This window comes from Festucalex cinctus, chromosome 7 (assembly GCF_051991245.1).
Source record: "Festucalex cinctus isolate MCC-2025b chromosome 7, RoL_Fcin_1.0, whole genome shotgun sequence".
In the NCBI taxonomy this organism is placed as follows: Eukaryota; Metazoa; Chordata; class Actinopteri; order Syngnathiformes; family Syngnathidae; genus Festucalex; species Festucalex cinctus.
Window position 1 is genome coordinate 1 of NC_135417.1, and position 17,185 is coordinate 17,185.

Below are 17,185 nucleotides of genomic sequence, written 5' to 3' on the forward strand. Positions count from 1 at the left end.
CCTTTAAAGATAAAATCAAAATACCTTTTATTCATTTATTATATTAACTGTTGCGCATATTGTGCATGTCAGGTGACAAAAAAGTGTGACCCGCCCCATTTTGTCGACGTCATTTCCTGTGTAGTCGCGGGAAAGCTGGACTTCGCGTTAGTCTTGGAGTTGGCGCCGTTCTGTTCGAAGGTAGGCTACTAAACTGTCTTAAGTATTTTAAAACGATCGCTTTTTGAGCAGCATTTTCCATATACTGACTGATATGCCTGTAAATTCGAGGGCGCTAGATATTTTTCAGTAACCTAAGACATTGCACGTTGTTTGTTGGCATACTGCTGACTGGAGCTTGCAGCCTTGACCTCGCTAAGTTAGAGGAAATTTCAAACTCATTAGGCTTGCGCTAACAAGCCTTGTCCTAAAATGCAGCGGAATCTCCAGTTACGAAAAATTCCCCCCCAAACAAACTACCCCCCACCCACCCACCCCGCTTTTTTTTTCTTTAATTAGCTTTTTTAATTCCAAACAAATTTTTGGTCGAAAATATGACTCTAGTGACGCATATATTTTGTTATGCAAACCGTCTCAGCATTGCTGATGTAGTTTGCGAACAGGTGAACGACAGTAGGCTTCTGCGTGTAGCCTCTTTTTCTCGTTCACTCACTCGCTACTGGCCAGTGGCCAAGGAGGGGGGGAGGGGAAGTTTCTCTCTTCTCGTTCATTCCGTACTGGCCAGCACTTTTTTTTTTTTTTTTAATTACGAACAAATTTTTGGTCGAAGATATGCCTCTAGTGACGCATATATTTTGTTATGCAAACCGTCTCAGCATTACTGATGTCGTTTGCGAACAGGTGAACGACAGTAGGCTTCTGCGTGTAGCCTCTTTTTCTCGTTCACTCACTCGCTACTGGCCAGTGGCCAAGGAGGGGGAGGGGAAGTTTCTCTCTTCTCGTTCATTCCGTACTGGCCAGCACTTTTTTTTTTTTTTTTTTTTAAATTAAGTTTTTAAATTACGAACAAATTTTTGGTCAAAAATATGCCTCTAGTAACGCATATATTTTGTTATGCGAACCGTCTCAGCATTACTGATGTCGTTTGCGAACAGGTGGACAGTAGGCTTCTGCCTGTAGCCTCTTTCTCGTTCACTCACTCGCTACTGGCCAGTGGCCAAGGAGGGGGGGAGGGGAAGTTTCTCTCTTCTCGTTCATTCCGTACTGGCCAGGTTGGCGGTGGGGAAGTTACCTCAAACTGGCCTCATGCCCTAATTAGTCGAAGCTCCAGTTCCAGCTTGCTCTTTACCATGCACGCTCGTAATTGGTCAATTGTAGGGGGCGGGAGGACACCTCACGTGGGGGTGCAATTTATATGCAGGGAAGCGCAAGAGAGAAAGGAGTGAACACGAAGTCAAGTCAAGTCAAGCTGATGACACGTTGTTTTACAAAATGAGCGACAGAAAAAGACGCACATATGGACACATTTTGACTTCGTGGATAATACCAGGGCAGAGTGTAGAAGTCTTTAACCCCAGAAAGACAGAACAGTAGATGAACTGGGTAAAATAATGGCTGACATCGTTAATGCTCATTGTGGCTTAATTACCTCTTCTCCTTTTGTATTGTGCCAAAAAGGTGCATACGCACAGTGGTCTCTCTCACTGGAGCGGTCGGCTAGATTTCTGATGAATGTCACGTGGCAAAAACGTTTGGCTGTATGTATGATACACATATAGTATTTACTGTATTGGTGTGTCTCTTAAATTGGATTTGGGGGGGCCCGAATGACACACAAATCTCTGTCTACTCCCTGTGGTTAAGTTTCATCCATTTTACTTCTTGGACTAACTGCCATTCACCTAGAAGATGACATTAATTGGTAAATGTGTTCATAATGGGAAACAAATGTGTAGCTGCAGTCTCTAAAGCATGAGGTGTGGAACTATGAGTGTGTAATTTTGGATATGTTTATGTAGACTTTTTAAGATAATGTTCAGAGTGAGTTACATAATCCGCCTTGATAACCAAAACCCTCTTTGCCATAGAAAGATGGCAAACAATGGAAGAACAGTGCAAAGGCGGAGGAATCGGGTCACTCCACAAAAAGATGCTGAGCAGCATGTACTATTGGAAAAGGATAAGATGGGACTTAGAGAGTCCTTCATTAACCCATTCAAAGGTGAGTATACATTTTTCAAGACATTAATTTGATCTTTGTTTATGTGCATGATATGAATGGCTCTCATAGCTGCAATTAACCAACTGCAAATTAAGACATGTTTTCCACATACATGCATCTGTAGTAGGCTGCTACAGATTCATTTTGGTGGCCACTAATAGATTTTAGATCAAAATGTGACTTGTGTGTACATTTTGTTTTGCTGTGTGGAGATTTTGCCACTTTGCTCCTTGTGTGTGTGCTGATTAATACCACCGCTTTTCTTTATGATGATGCAAATACAGCACATCAAATGAAGTATCAAAAGTAGCATTGATCTTTGAGTCGATCTTGTTATCAGAGGCAACACTAATTCAGTACTTGTGTATTTTGTTTGGAAACACCATTTGATATGGGGAAAAATTCACATTACGATATCAATTGCAGCCCTATGCTAATGGTATACAGTGTTCCCTCACTTGTTACGGGTGTGGTGAATTTCCTCGAGGTCGTAGTGGTTAAATAAAGTGACACGTATGAAAAACTTTGACCTGTTATAAAAATAGCTCGACACTGACTTGCTAAGAATTAAAAAGTAAAATGTTAACTTTTTTTTTTTAAACCTGTCATGACACGTTTCTTAATTTACCAAATATTATATATTTTGATTAAAAGTGTCATAGATTGTGTTAAATACAAGAAAGCGCTGTCTATATTTACTCATACAAAAAAGGACAAATAGCAGCATAAATAATTTTATGGGGTACTCACCATTGAAATTGGTGGTAAAAATCTGCGATAGAGTGAATCAACAATAAGTGAACTGCGAAGTAGGGATGGACCACTGTATATCACAATATAAAATAGGGTTAAAATATATATTAAATTAGTATTTTCTGAATAGATTATTTTAGTCTTTAGCGCTAACCCATGTTAACAACTGAGTCAGAAGCTAAAGGGCAAATATCAACTAAAATACTTAATACGATTCACACCTTCCTTTCATGGCAGCATTTAAAAAGCATGTTTCTGGTATCGTGATAGTCATGTACAGTTTCACAGTATTGGTGCCAGTCTGCATAGTTTTGGTTCAATTTCAAAATATTTACAGCCAAAAAAAAAATCTAAAGTCACAGTTTTGTCATCAGTTTGTCTCCATCTTTAATAAACATGTCAGGAATGATGGTACAAGCTGCAAAATCTAATCAAAGTTCAATGTATATAATCTTAATTATCTTCATTATTTGTCTATACTTTTAAAGAATTCAAATTGTTAACTAATGATGGTTTTAAAAAGCGCATTTGCTTGTTGGTGCAAAATGCTGTATGTTCTGATTAGTCGACTAATTACGACTACTGTTGATTAGATTATTTTTATTTTTTTCTCGCCTCTCCTCAAGGTCGAGGTGTGGTTGCTACACAGACTTTTACCAAAGAAGAATTTGTGCTGGAGTACCGTGGAAAGCTTTGTGAACAAGGTCTTGAGCAAAATTTGGAGCGTAATGAACAAGAAGCAGTCTTCCTATTTTATTTCAACTGGAGAGGTAAAGGTTGGTGGTAAGTATTTCTCTATCTGAACTTGAGTTGAGTTGTTTGGAATGTTTATGGACAAAAAAAACAAACACAGATGTGTAGTCAACATTCGCTATGAATGAGTACTACGTAATGCATAGATCAGGCATGATCTATGCCTTTGCTCAGCCGTTAGATAAAACTTCAAACTCTAGACTTCCCTTTTCCATTTGAATCATATCTATACTGGGCAGGCAGCTTCCACTCTTATTTCCCTCCCCCCCTCCAGTCTTGATGCATCAGATGAAGACCAGTCATTGGGAAGGCTCGTAAATGACAACCACATAAAGCCAAACTGCAAGATGAAGGTTATTGAAGTTGGTGGTTTGCCACATCTTTGCCTTTTTGCAATCCGAGACATCGCTCCAGGTGAAGAATTGTCGTATAACTACGGAAATTCAGACTGGCCTTGGCGCAAAAAGGTATTGGGTCATTTATGTCATCTTGTAACTTATTCATGTTATGTTTGTGCTATCATGTTTTCCATATATTGTCTTTTCCTCTTTGAGCAGACACCATCACTTGAGGCCGCTGAAGACACGAATGCAAGCAAAAGACCTAAGGTGAAATACAGGTTCTACTACACTGCTTCTATCATTTAATATAGGGGAAATTGTGTGTGTTTTTACGAAACCCCAACTCAAAAGTAGTTGGGGCATTGTAAACAAGTACAATAGGATTTACAAATCTTTTTTGACCTAGATATGTACTGGTATCTTATTGTGCCATGTTATGATTGCTCTATCATGGTTTCCATATATTGTCTTTTCCTCTTTGAGCAGACACCATCACTTGAGGCCGCTGAAGACACGAGTGCTAGCAAAAGACCTAAGGTAAAATACAGGTTCTACTACACACTGCTTCTATCATTTAATATAGGCAAAATTGTGTGTGTTTTTACGAAATTCCAACTCAAAAGTAGTTGGTGCATTGTAAACAAATACAATATGATTTGCAAATCTTTTTGCGACCTGTAACTGTCCCCGATTAGGTGATAATTTGTCTGTCTTCTTTTGAATAGACCCAAAAGTATGTATCTTATTGTGCTGTGTTATGATTGCTCTCACGTTTTCCATGTATTTTCTTTTCGTCATTGAGCAGACACCATCACTTGAGGCCGCTGCACACACGAGTTCAAGCAAAAGACCTAAGGTAAAATACAGGTTCTACTTGACACAGCTTCTATCATTTAATATAGGGAAAATTGTGTGTTTTGACGAAACTCCAACTCAAAAGTAGTTGGGGCATTGTGAACAAATACAATAGGATTTACAAATCTTTTTCGCCCTATATATATGTACCGGTATCTTATTGTGCCATGTTATGGTTGCTCTATCATGTTTTCCATATATTCTCTTTTCCTGTTTGAACAGACACCATCACTTGAGGCCGCTGAAGACACGAGTGCGAACAAAAGACCTAAGGTAAAATACAGGTTCTACTACACACTGCTTCTATCATTTAATATAGGCGAAATTGTGTGTGTTTTTACGAAACCCCAACTCAAAAGTAATTGGGGCATTGTAAACAAATACAATATGGTTTGCAAATCGTTTTCGACCTATATATATGTATCTTATTGTGCCATGTTATAATTGCTCTATCACGTTTTCCATATATTCTTTTTTCCTCTTTGAGCAGACACCATCACTTGAGGCCGCTGAAGACATGAGTGCGAGCAAAAGACCTAAGGTAAAATACAGGTTCTACTACACACTGCTTCTATCATTTAATATAGGCAAAATTGTGTGTGTTTTTACGAAATTCCAACTCAAAAGTAGTTGGTGCATTGTAAACAAATACAATATGATTTGCAAATCTTTTTGCGACCTGTAACTGTCCCCGATTAGGTGATAATTTGTCTGTCTTCTTTTGAATAGACCCAAAAGTATGTATCTTATTGTGCTGTGTTATGATTGCTCTCACGTTTTCCATGTATTTTCTTTTCGTCATTGAGCAGACACCATCACTTGAGGCCGCTGCACACACGAGTTCAAGCAAAAGACCTAAGGTAAAATACAGGTTCTACTTGACACAGCTTCTATCATTTAATATAGGGGAAATTGTGTGTTTTTACAAAACCCCGACTCAAAAGTAGTTGGGGCATTGTAAACAAATACAACAGGATTTGCAAATATTTTTCGACCTATATATCTCTCTAATTGTGCTATGTTATGATTGCTCTCACGTTCTCCATATACTTTCTTTTCGTCTTTGAGCAGACACCATCACTTGAGGCCGCTGAAGACACGAGTGCTAGCAAAAGACCTAAGGTAAAATACAGGTTCTACTACACACTGCTTCTATCATTTAATATAGGGGGAATTGTTTGTTTTTACGAAACCACAGCTCAAATGTAGTTGGAGCATTGTATTAACGTATAAACAAATACAATGACTTGCAAAACGTTTTCGACCTATATTCACACAACTGTCCCAGATTAGGTCATGAAAATTTCTCTCGTTATGAATAGACCCAAAAGCAGCCTAAGTATCGTATTGTGCCATGTTAGGGTTGCTCCGTCATGTTTTCCATATTGTCTATTCTTGTTTGAGCAGACACCATCTCTTGAAGTTGCTGAAGACATGAGTGCTGGCGACAGATGTCAGGTAAGATCCAGTTTCTAAAACTGCTGTTTCATGTATTGTTTTCGGCTAAACTGATTTTTCGTGTTGTAGTTAGGGCTGAACGAGTGTGGAAAATGATCTAATTGCATTTCACCCCCCCAAAAATAATGGATATACAGTGTTCCCCAACTTTTTGCAGGTGATACATTCCATGCCATGAGTAGCAAGTGTGTTCCTCAGTTTGTTTAAAATGGCCCCAAAATTATGGATGGGCGTAGCTATCACAATGACAATCCCCATTTAGGTTTGGGTGTTAATTGTGTGTGCTTGTGTGTTTTGAATGACCCCAAAAGTATGGATCACCATAGCTACTGTAGTGATAACTGTCCCCAATTTGACTTGGGTATCAAGTGTATGTGCTAGTGTGTTTTGAATGACCCCAAAAGTATGGATAGATATAGCTATTACAGTGACTGTCCCCAGTTAGGTTTGGGTGTTAAGTGTGTGTGCTAGTGTATTTTGAATGACCCCAAAAGTATGGATCGCTATAGCTACAATAGTGATGCCTGTCCCCAATTTGACTTGGGTATCAAGTGTGTGTGCTAGTGTCTTTTGAATGACCCCAAAAGTATGGATCGCTAAAGCTACAATAGTGATGCCTGTCCCCAATTTGACTTGGGTATCAAGTGTATGTGCTAGTGTGTTTTGAATGACCCCAAAAGTATGGATAGATATAGCTATTACAGTGACTGTCCCCAGTTAGGTTTGGGTGTTAAGTGTGTGTGCTAGTGTATTTTGAATGACCCCAAAAGTATGGATCGCTATAGCTACAATAGTGATGCCTGTCCCCAATTTGACTTGGGTATCAAGTGTGTGTGCTAGTGTCTTTTGAATGACCCCAAAAGTATGGATCGCTAAAGCTACAATAGTGATGCCTGTCCCCAATTTGACTTGGGTATCAAGTGTGTGTGCTAGTGTCTTTTGAATGACCCCAAAAGTATGGATCGCTATAGCTACAAGAGTTAGGACTGTCCCCAATCTGACTTGTGTATCAAGTGTGTGTGCATATATGTAAAATGACCCCAAAAGTATGTCTAGACCGGGGGTGTCACAATGACTGTCCCCAATTAGGCTTTGGTGTCAAGTGTGTATCTGTGTCTTTAATGACCCGAAAAGTATGAAAAGCCACACCTATCGTAATTGCTGTCCCCCAGTATGATTTGAGTATCAAGCGTGTCTTTGTTTTAAATGACTTAAAAAGTATGGGTAGCCATAGCTGCAGTATTGTTTTCAGTTGGACTTGGACATGAAGTGTTTGAATGACCCCAAAAGTATGGATTGTCCACGTTCAACTTTGACCAGTTAGCTTGACGCTAAAAAATGTCCCAAAATGCAACAAACGCAGTCACCTGAAGCCGTAAAATATAAGCATATAAAATTATCTAAAAATATCATTGTGTAATGTTGTTTTCTCTATCATGTTTTTTATTCCTATACGTTTGATCTTTGTCAGCAGACACCACCTCTCGAGGTGGGAGATGACAGGATGGATGCTGGCGACAGGCCTCAGGTAAGATCCAGTTTCTCCCACACCGTTGTACCATGCACTGATTAGGGCTGAATGGTTAATTGAATTTGATAAAACATGTTGTATTTTTAAATTAATTGTAAAGACACAGATTTGACAGGTCATTATTGTATTGAAAAGTGGTGGGGTGGAGGAGCCCAAAAAATTCCTTTAGTGAATTAGGTTATGGCATATTGTGCGTGTCTCTCTGTTTTGATTGGCCCTAAAATTATCGGTCCACATGGCTATCGTAATAACGTTCCTTGTGTGGTGTGATTTGAACAAACAAATAGTATGGTTTGGTATGTTTGTAGTAATGCCTGGACCAATTAGGTCAGGGCAAATTGGCTGTTTTGAATGACCCCAAAATTATGGATAGACAATGTTAAGTTGAAATGTCCTGCCATAGATGCAGTCACCTGAACACCTATAAAATTAAGTGTGAAATTATTTTTAGCATTTTTTTTTCTTTTTTTTTTTTTTTTTTTTTTTTTTTCTTGTAATCATTTTTTGTATTTGTCATTTCAGCAGACACCATTATGTGAAGTCACAGATGATATCCTAAATGTTGCCAATAGTCCTCAGGTAAGGTTAATAAATACAAGTTATCACTGTTAGATTTTCATGCGTGAAAAAATAGGATAAAATTTATATTAATCTGTAATGACATGAGTAGTTTGGCCTTTATATATGTCCTTATGTGAATGTCTTATTTTTTCACATTCTACAGACAAAAAAAAAGATGTGATTTACAAAGAAACGTTTTTCCTCAATACATTATGGTAACTGTACACTTTTTCTTTTCTTCAGTCTTCCACATGTTTGGACGAATCACCGGAGATCTCTGATGATACAGACTATGATGATAAAGATTATATTCCAGAAACAGAAAAACAAAATATGTTCGACTCTGACGATAGCATAGACTTGTGTCCACTGGAGAAAACATCATCTTCATCTGTCTTCCCATCTTTGGCTAATTCAGCTATTGATGCTCAAACCTCTGAGAAGACAAAGACAAACACTTCAAGGAAGAGGAGCCTACTTAAGGTCTCTGGGACAAGAAACCAAAGTCCTCTGAAAAAAAGCAGAGTCCAGTGTATTTCAGAATCTATCAAAGTGTCTCCACCCTCAAACTCTAAAATTAAGAGAGTATATGATAAACGGAACTACTGTCTGTATTGTCTAACGCCCTCATCAAAAATTGCAAGACATCTAGAAGCTAAGCATGCAGATAAAGAAGAGGTTGCGAAAGCATTCATGCATCCAAAGAATTCACAGGCAAGACGAGATGAGTTGAATATTTTACGACGCCGTGGAAATTATGCTCACAATTCTCTTATTGTGAGGAGTGGAGAAGGAGATCTGCAGGCCTGCTATAGACCTCGGGAAAGAAAACAAGGTTCCGATTTTATCCATTGTTTTCATTGCCAAGGGCTCTATGCCAAGAAAACAATCTGGAAGCACATTAAAATCTGTCCTGCCAAGAAAAAATCTGAGAAGGAATTAGGTGTTTCTAAAAAGCGAGTTCAATCAAGATGTGCATTAAAAACTGCAGTAGCATGTGAAATTAGTGACGGATTAAAAACTGTACTTTCCTGCATGATCTACGATGAGGTGACTCGTGTGATCTATGACGACGACCTACTCTTAAAGTTTGGACAGCATCTCTTTGATCTAAATGGATCAAGAAAGAACCGACATGACTACATAAGGCAAAGACTTAGAGAACTTGGTAGACTGCTGACAGAGGCCCGGAAGAATTCATCTATTCGCAAGGCAGTGGAGCTCATCTATCCTGCAAACTTTAATCGTGTGATAACTGCAGTGAAGGTATTGGCTGGGCACAACTCGGAAAACAACACATACAAAAAACCCTCCTTAGCCTTAAAAATTGGTCACAGTCTGGGTGTACTTAGTGAGCTGATTGAAAGTGATAGTTTGTCTTCAGTTGACAGAGATGAGTGCTTGTTGGAATATGCTAGAGAATTTAAGACAATCAAAAATTTCAGATGGAAGGCATTGATTAGCAGAGGTGCGACGACGACAATGACAGAGGCAAAGTGGAATGCACCACAGATTTTACCTTTCACTGAAGATGTCAAACTTTTGGACGAACATGTGGAAAAGAGTAGAGAAGTTGCAGAAAGAATGCTTAAACTCTGTCCTTCTGCGAGTAATTATGCAGCACTGGCGAAAGTGACACTGGCTCAGGTGATAATTTTCAACAGAAGAAGAGAAGGAGAGGTGTCAAGAATGGAACTGTCTACTTTCGTAGAAAGGAAAGAGCTGGAACATAACGAGGACATGGCAGCCTGTCTCACCCCTCTGGAGAACAAGATGTGCGAGTTTTTCACTAGATTAGAAATCAGGGGGAAACGAGGAAGAGGTGTCCCTGTGCTCCTAAAACCATCAATGGTCTCAGCCATGGAGCTCCTAGCTCAAACCCGTGAGATGTGTGGAGTCTTAAAAGAAAATGTATTCATGTTTGGAAGACCGGAAGCCATGACTGCTTACAGAGGGGGAGAGTGCATCCAAAAGCTTGCAAAGGAGAGTGGTGCTAAAAATCCAGAGGCCTTAACATCAACAAGGCTCAGGAAGCACATAGCTACAATGTCACAGGTTCTTAATCTTCAAGAAAATGAAGCAGACCAACTTGCGGACTTTCTGGGACATGACATTCGTGTGCACAGGCAGTATTATCGACTACCACAAGGAACACTACAGCTTGCCAAAATGAGCAAAATGTTGTTAGCTGTGGAGCAAGGAACCCTCTCCCAGTATAAAGGTCAAACCCTTGATGACGTTCAGATTGACCCGCAAGGTATGGATGTGTGTTTATTGGTACAACATATTGTGAATGCTGCCAAGTCAAGATTGTCTTTCTGCTAAATTAGCTTGTTCTCTCACACGTTAACAGAACACTTCTTTGAAAGCTACAATCTTCAATGTTTTTGCTCTATTTTCAGAAAAAGTTGACTCTACACAAGACCCAGAGGAATCAAGCGATGAGGAAAGTGATCTCACAGTCCCAGAAGCTACAGGGGAAGCAGATGTTGAGGAAGAGGCTGCAACATCCCTTCCATCTTCTTCCAAGACCACTCTCATTGAAGGTACAAACAAAAATTAGATAGAGAAACTGTTTTTCACTGGCCTATACTACGTAATTGATTTTGGTTTTCACTGGCCTATACTACGTAATTGATTCTCCTAGGTAAGGTTCTGTAAAATAAGTATGGGTGTTCATTTGGAAGGTTATGAAAATAATGGATAGACTGCAGTAACCATGGTTTAATTTAGTTGACTCTCCTGTTATTTACAGAAACAAGGAACAAAGCAAAAATGCAGTTAAGCTCAACACCAGGGTTTTTCCTGGCTCAAATTGAAACAGAGGTGGCATCCCACTGTCTATGATGGGTGACTACTGATATCGGGTATCGGTGCCAATACCAGTCTTATTTTAAGGTGTCAGTACTCACGGCGGTGACCGATACATTTAAATGCCACCCTCCTGCAGCCGTTTTACGAAACGGGACAAGAAATTATATGAACACAAAATTGCCATTAACTTCATGCAATTTTAAGGAAAAATAATATATTGGGATATAGATGTCTTTCTTTAAAATAATCTGTCATTTATGGGTGGGGAATTTTATTGACTAGTGGTATCGATATTTGATATCATTATCAGTTGGAGAAAAAAAATTGTATCGAACATCCCTAATACTGACCGTGCACCATTACGTGTATGTATTCTGTAAATTCAAGAGACTCTTTCATTTTTTTTTTTTTTTTTTTTTTTTTTTTTTTTTTTTTTTTTTAAACAAGGAACATATAATAGGTCCGTGTTGCAATAATAAGAATAATAGTTCAAATAAGAATGGCAGTGGTTACAATTTTGTTGTTTTTGTTTTTTAATGGGACACATCCATTAGCGAGGTGCTTGGCCATATTGAAGTTGTCCTCGCCTCGAGCCACAGTAACTTAAAAAAAGCCTTACAGGTTTGCTGTGACTGTTGGCCATGTAGGCAAAAAACTCCATGTAACACTTGGCACGTCACGGAGTGCTTGCAGCAATATTCCTGCCTTCACGCACTAAAGAGGTGTGCCACTTACTGATGTCTACAATGTAGACTACATATATTTTAGATACCGGTGCTATTTAAAAAAAAAAAAAAAAAAAGTGATACCGAGCAGTTTTTGACACTGAAACAATGAGGTACGGTACTAATACTGGTATCCTGTGCAACACTAGGCCACCGGTGGCTGCATTTCTTAACAATGGCGAGTAAGCCTATTTTTGCATTTTATTCAAATGAAAACCCGTGGAGAAGGGAGATTACATCTTTGCATTCTTTGAGTGAACACTCATCGCTCTATAGACCAGGCTAAAATTTTAAAGGTATATTTAATTTTTAAGCTTTGGTCCTATGAAGACAAGGAACAGTATTACTTTACCAATGTCGTACTTGCATTCAACATTGGAACTAAAAGAGCAGAGGTCATGTTTTGACTTTTTTAATTTGGACTGAAATTTTTTGACAGCGTTTGTCTTTTAACAGATATGGGAGTTTCCCAGATGACAGGAGGCATCACCAAACGTAAGTGGACCGATGCTGAAATATATGCTGTCGAAAAGCACATGATGCACTTCATCCATAAATGCCAGGTACCACAAAAGTTGGACTGCCTTCGCTGTATTAATTCTGAACCACATGCCCTAAAAAATCGCACTTGGACTGGTGTCAAAAACTTTGTCAGAAACCGCATTACGACCTTAAAGAGAAGGGCTTCTGCCAAATGCTAAGTCTCTTGGTTCGTTATTTTAAGAAATCCTCCTATAAGTGATGCACTCTCCTCACTTGTTCGGATAGTATTGGTACACCAATGTTATATTTTGCTTGTTATATTGTTATATTGTTATGTTGTTGTATATATTGTTAAATATAAACTGACACCAAATTCTAATTTGTTGGGTTTTTTTTCCTCCTTCTTTAACAGTGCATCCCTCCAACACTGGTTCGATGTCTTTGTTGTATGTGTTGAATATACTGTTATTTCACTAAATGCATTTTCAAATAACTGTACATTAAAAATGTTATTCATGATAGGCAAAGTATTAAATCTGACTAAAAATAGCAATATTAGCAAAGTATCACTTTAAAAACAACATACAGCAGAAACAATCACAACAGACCATTTCTGTCAAGAAATTGGGTCACAATTCTGGAAGCATAGAAACATACTGATTGTCTTTATTATGGAAATGTTTTTTGTTTTTGCAGGTATTTGGTGTTGATTTTTAAGGTGCCATCAGAGGAAATTGCCACACCCTCATTTAAAACATGAAATGATTATACATGTAATGATCATTTCTTGTCAGTCTGAGGTGATTTTGGTTTCATTCAGAGGTGAACTCCTTCATATACTGTATTCAACAGTGTTGAGATTGATTCTCACTGCTGGATGCTTAAATATGTATGATGTACATAGTATTTTTACCTTTGTCCCCAAAGGAAGGTAAGGTCCTCAAAGGTGACTTGAATTAGTTTGTGTATTCGTGTATTGCTGAGGTCCCCAAAATGGACATTAAAATTCCCCTGTCCCCAATCTCAAGGTAAAAATTCAGGTCTGTGAAATCTTGATGGAAGCTCAATTCCCAGGTGATTTTTACATTCTGTGATTTTTTTGTGTTGTATTACACCAACTTGCATCTTTCTAAGACATTCAGAAAGTGGTGTCCTCAAAGGTAGGGTATCAGAATGGTGTCCCCGAAATGGACTTAAGCGAGTATAGGTGTGCATGCGTGTGTGTTAAGGCCCCGTTGGCCTGGAAGCACGACACATCTGCAACCAGTTAACACGCACTCACTCACGCTGTTAAAACACATTATTGCATCACTCAGCATTTCCTGCTTCTCCCTTTTCCCATTTTTGTTCTGTCAGGAAATCTTTACGTATATTTGATGTATTTGCCCATAAAAAAATGAGGAAGTGGGACACACAGAAATAGAAGAATTTAGAATAATAGAATTGTGGAAAATAATGCATCAAATGAGTTATTATTTTACATAAATTCAAGAAAGATGACTATTAGGCTGTTTGACATTTACTGCATAAACTGGGAAATGCTTTCCGGTGAATTACTGCACACACAGTTAGATGCATGAGCATGTTTCTGAGAACTGCTTCACATCTGTGTTGCATAGAGCACTTGTTGAATGCTATTCCAGCACCGGACCTACATGCATATATCTAACTGTAAATTATGGCATTAAAATGACTGAAATACTACTTAAGAATATTTGTGAGAATGCTTCACATCTGTGTTGCATGTAGTCTCTTTCTTGTCTCTTGGTCCTGCACATCATGCTACACACATGTAAATTACTTAGTTTCAACTCATTTTGGCTTCACCCTTTATTAGGGCTGTCCAATTAATCAAAATTCAATTGCAATTTCAATTATTACACTCCACAATTACAATATCAGCATATTTGTAAACAACAACAACAACAAAAGATTATTAATACAAATTTTTAAGTTGTTTAAATTTATACATTTGCACCCTTTTTCAATTTTAAAATAACTAAATTAATAAATTTTGTTTCATCCAAAAGGAACTTGCGTAATTATAGTGTTTCAAATTTGTTTTATTTGTCTTAATATTTTATTTATTTATGTATTTATTTATTTATCTATTTATTTATTTATGTATGTATGTATTTATTTATTTATTTATTTATGTATTTATTTTACGTTTAAACATATTTTCTGGTTTTGTACCAAAAAATTGTCCTACTGCAAAGTGCACAAGTTGCACTCCAACTTTAAAATTGTCCCTAGGTGTGCTTGTCAGTGTGGATAGTTGTTTGTCTCTGTGCGCCCTGCGATTGGTTGGCAACCAGTCCAGGGTGTACCCCGCCTACTGCCCAAAAACAGCTGAGATAGGCTCCAGCACCCCCCGCAACCTTTGTGAGGAATAAGCGGTTAAGAAGATGGATGGATGGATGGATGGATGGATAAATTCTGCTTGGTCCAAAAGGAACTTACATAATTATGGTGTTTCTATTTTTTTTAATGGGTCACGATATTTTTAAATGCTTAAACAATTTCTTGTTTTGTACCAAAAAATAAACAATGGTTTGAATAATCGGGATTTCAATTATTGCCAAAATAATCATGATTATTATTTTTTCTATAATCGACAAGCCCAACCCTTTATGTTTTGTGCAATTTATTGTGGTGTCAGGGATCTGAAGGGCGCCGTGGTGAGCCTGAGCTGGGACGGCCACCTGCTGTGCTCGTACATGGGCACCGACCCGTCCTTCTACTCCACGCCCAAAGTTGATGCCCGCGAGGTGGACTATGAGCAGGCTGAGGCCGAGATGAAGAGGCTGCAGAAGTTCATCAGAGAAGCCAGCAGGACTCAGGGTACGAGGGATGATGCCGGATTTTTTAATATACAAGTTAAACTGTTCTCAGTTTTCTGAATTTTATCAAAATATCATAAGGATCAAGACTTCCATCTGTATTATAGACAGTGTTCCCCGCTTTATCACAGTGGTTACATTCCAGACCTACCTGTAGTAGGTGAAAATCAGCGCTCTCGAGAGACCATAAAATATATATACACAAAAATACAAATAATAATAATAATAAAAAAGTAAATAATAGACTAGTTTTACCCCTCCTACAAGCGTTTAAGCTGTACCTTATGAAATGTCCAATGGAGTGATTTAGCATAAATATGACAAAAAAATTGTGTTTCAGACATTCTGCCTAAAGGTGAAAGGGAGAAGGACTTGACGGTAACAGCATGTGTGTCTCCTGACATGGATGACCCGTCGGTATGTGCACGCGCATGCAGTACACATGTGCTTTGTGTCTTGTGACTTGCTAGCAGGGATGTAATGATAACGGCAATATCGTGATATCGCAATATTAAAACTGCCACAATATATCATCGGCGTCATGTCACGATATTAAAAGCAGCACATCTTTTCAAAAGGTCAGGTTGATTTTCATGTGTGCAGTTCTAGAACCCTGTGGTGGCTGGTTTTGTAGTGCAGTTTAATTTTCATAAGGCATGTTTTGGCCCTTCTATGTTTAAAATCCGTGCTATTGGTCCGATGAAGGGGAACGTAATATGCTTGTGAACCGAGTCTATATGTGGAGGAACTCAATATATGTGTGCATTAGCAATAACCTTGCTCTCACAAGATGAATTCTCGCTGTATTTGTGAGTTCACAAACTCTGGAGAACACATCTTGTACCGCTCCTGTTGATTTGACTGACCAATCACTTTGCGACATTGTGTTTGGGGGCAACTGTGACGAAACTAGGAATCCAGCGCCGACGCCGGAGCTAACAAACAAACCCAACATGGACAAATGGACGCTGCAATTAATTCTGTTTTCGCAGAATTACTCACCGTTTCCTTGTTGAATGTTGAACAGTGAGAGGCGCTTCGTGCATTTCTAGCTGGTAAGATGTTCGTGCTTTTCCCCCTTTCGACAAGAACGAAGACGAAATTTTCACCCGTGGCCGTGATTGGTTAAAACAAACGCGTACAATGCCGCATCGTCCCATAAGCTTGAATTATTGTACAGAATGTCCCGAACAAATAACCATGGAAAGGTACGAGATGGATATTGCGGAGAACTCCCTTGAGTGAAGCGCAATATCAATCTGGCTATTGCCAGATTACATTAACAAGGAAGTGCCTCAATATTAAGTCTTATTAGAGATTGTAGGTTGTTTGTATGCATTCCTGAAATGTAAAAAAAACCCACAATTTTTTTTTTTTTTACAATATTGTGACCTTTTTTGTATCACCAACCTCCCCACAATATCGTCATAATTATCGTACCGTGACCTTCATATCTTATTGTGATGTTTGGATATCGTTACATCCCTGCTTGCTAGCATACTTTGTTTTCCCCCAAAAAATGACAGATGTACTCACTTTGATGAAATACTGATATCCTCATTTGTTTTGTCTCGTTGCACAGCAAGCTCTGATCCAAGACATGGACGGCTTCCCTGTCCCTTCAGTGACCGTGAAGGTGAGTTCAGAAGCGCATTTGAGGACGTTTTATCGTATTTCTACATCCTCCTCCTAAATGTGTGCAGGTGACAGTGAAGGCCAGCAGCCCGTTGGCCTCGTCCAAGCTGACCGCTGTTGTTCAGCCTCCGCTTGCAGTCACCCAGGACCAGTTTGTCCTGGAACCTTTAGGTCAGTCATGTGTATGTGTTTGCACGGACAACATGTTGGACAACTTGTCTTCTGGCTGCGTCTGATCTGTAGCAATTGTGACGAATTGTCTGCAGATTGTT

The 17,185-nt window shown here is 38.7% G+C and overlaps 2 protein-coding genes across 10 annotated transcripts in view; both read left to right on the top strand.

Moving 5' to 3' along the window:
- Positions 1 to 32: 32 nt before the first annotated feature.
- On the top strand, positions 33 to 12,808 carry LOC144022249 (uncharacterized). 9 transcript variants are annotated; one of them, XM_077526917.1, is made up of 17 exons: positions 33 to 180; positions 2,032 to 2,161; positions 3,541 to 3,697; positions 3,942 to 4,134; positions 4,225 to 4,275; positions 4,495 to 4,545; positions 4,814 to 4,864; positions 5,086 to 5,136; positions 5,354 to 5,404; positions 5,673 to 5,723; positions 5,935 to 5,985; positions 6,271 to 6,321; positions 7,793 to 7,849; positions 8,375 to 8,431; positions 8,657 to 10,670; positions 10,816 to 10,959; positions 12,409 to 12,808. In XM_077526917.1, the coding sequence occupies exons 2-17, from the start codon at positions 2,032 to 2,034 to the stop codon at positions 12,651 to 12,653; spliced, it is 3,405 nt and encodes a 1,134-aa protein (XP_077383043.1). In that variant the 5' UTR covers positions 33 to 180; the 3' UTR covers positions 12,654 to 12,808. The 9 variants fall into 9 exon arrangements, with proteins under 9 accessions (XP_077383043.1, XP_077383041.1, XP_077383036.1 ...); XM_077526915.1 differs by having other exon boundaries at positions 34 to 180; positions 2,028 to 2,161; XM_077526910.1 differs by lacking the exon at positions 33 to 180 and having other exon boundaries at positions 194 to 2,161.
- A 620-nt stretch (positions 12,809 to 13,428) lies between these two features.
- LOC144022325 (protein PTHB1-like) overlaps positions 13,429 to 17,185 on the top strand; it is a 93,285-nt gene continuing 89,528 nt past the window's right edge. Inside the window, exons 1-5 of the mRNA XM_077527034.1 lie at positions 13,429 to 13,463; positions 15,098 to 15,279; positions 15,619 to 15,695; positions 16,861 to 16,914; positions 16,982 to 17,084. Of these exons, the coding sequence (XP_077383160.1) occupies positions 13,429 to 13,463; positions 15,098 to 15,279; positions 15,619 to 15,695; positions 16,861 to 16,914; positions 16,982 to 17,084 (451 nt within the window). The remainder of the gene's footprint in view (positions 13,464 to 15,097; positions 15,280 to 15,618; positions 15,696 to 16,860; positions 16,915 to 16,981; positions 17,085 to 17,185) is intronic.

What these genes read in the sequence shown, in the direction of transcription:
- LOC144022249 (XM_077526910.1), top strand. Translation starts at nt 1,972, where the DNA reads ATGTTCAGAGTGAGTTACATAATCCGCCTTGATAACCAAAACCCTCTT. An exon ending in GTGCTAGCAAAAGACCTAAG is followed by an intron (nt 5,986 to 6,270) that starts GTAAAATACAGG and finishes TTGTTTGAGCAG; the next exon opens with ACACCATCTCTTGAAGTTGC. An exon ending in ATGTTGCCAATAGTCCTCAG is followed by an intron (nt 8,432 to 8,656) that starts GTAAGGTTAATA and finishes TCTTTTCTTCAG; the next exon opens with TCTTCCACATGTTTGGACGA.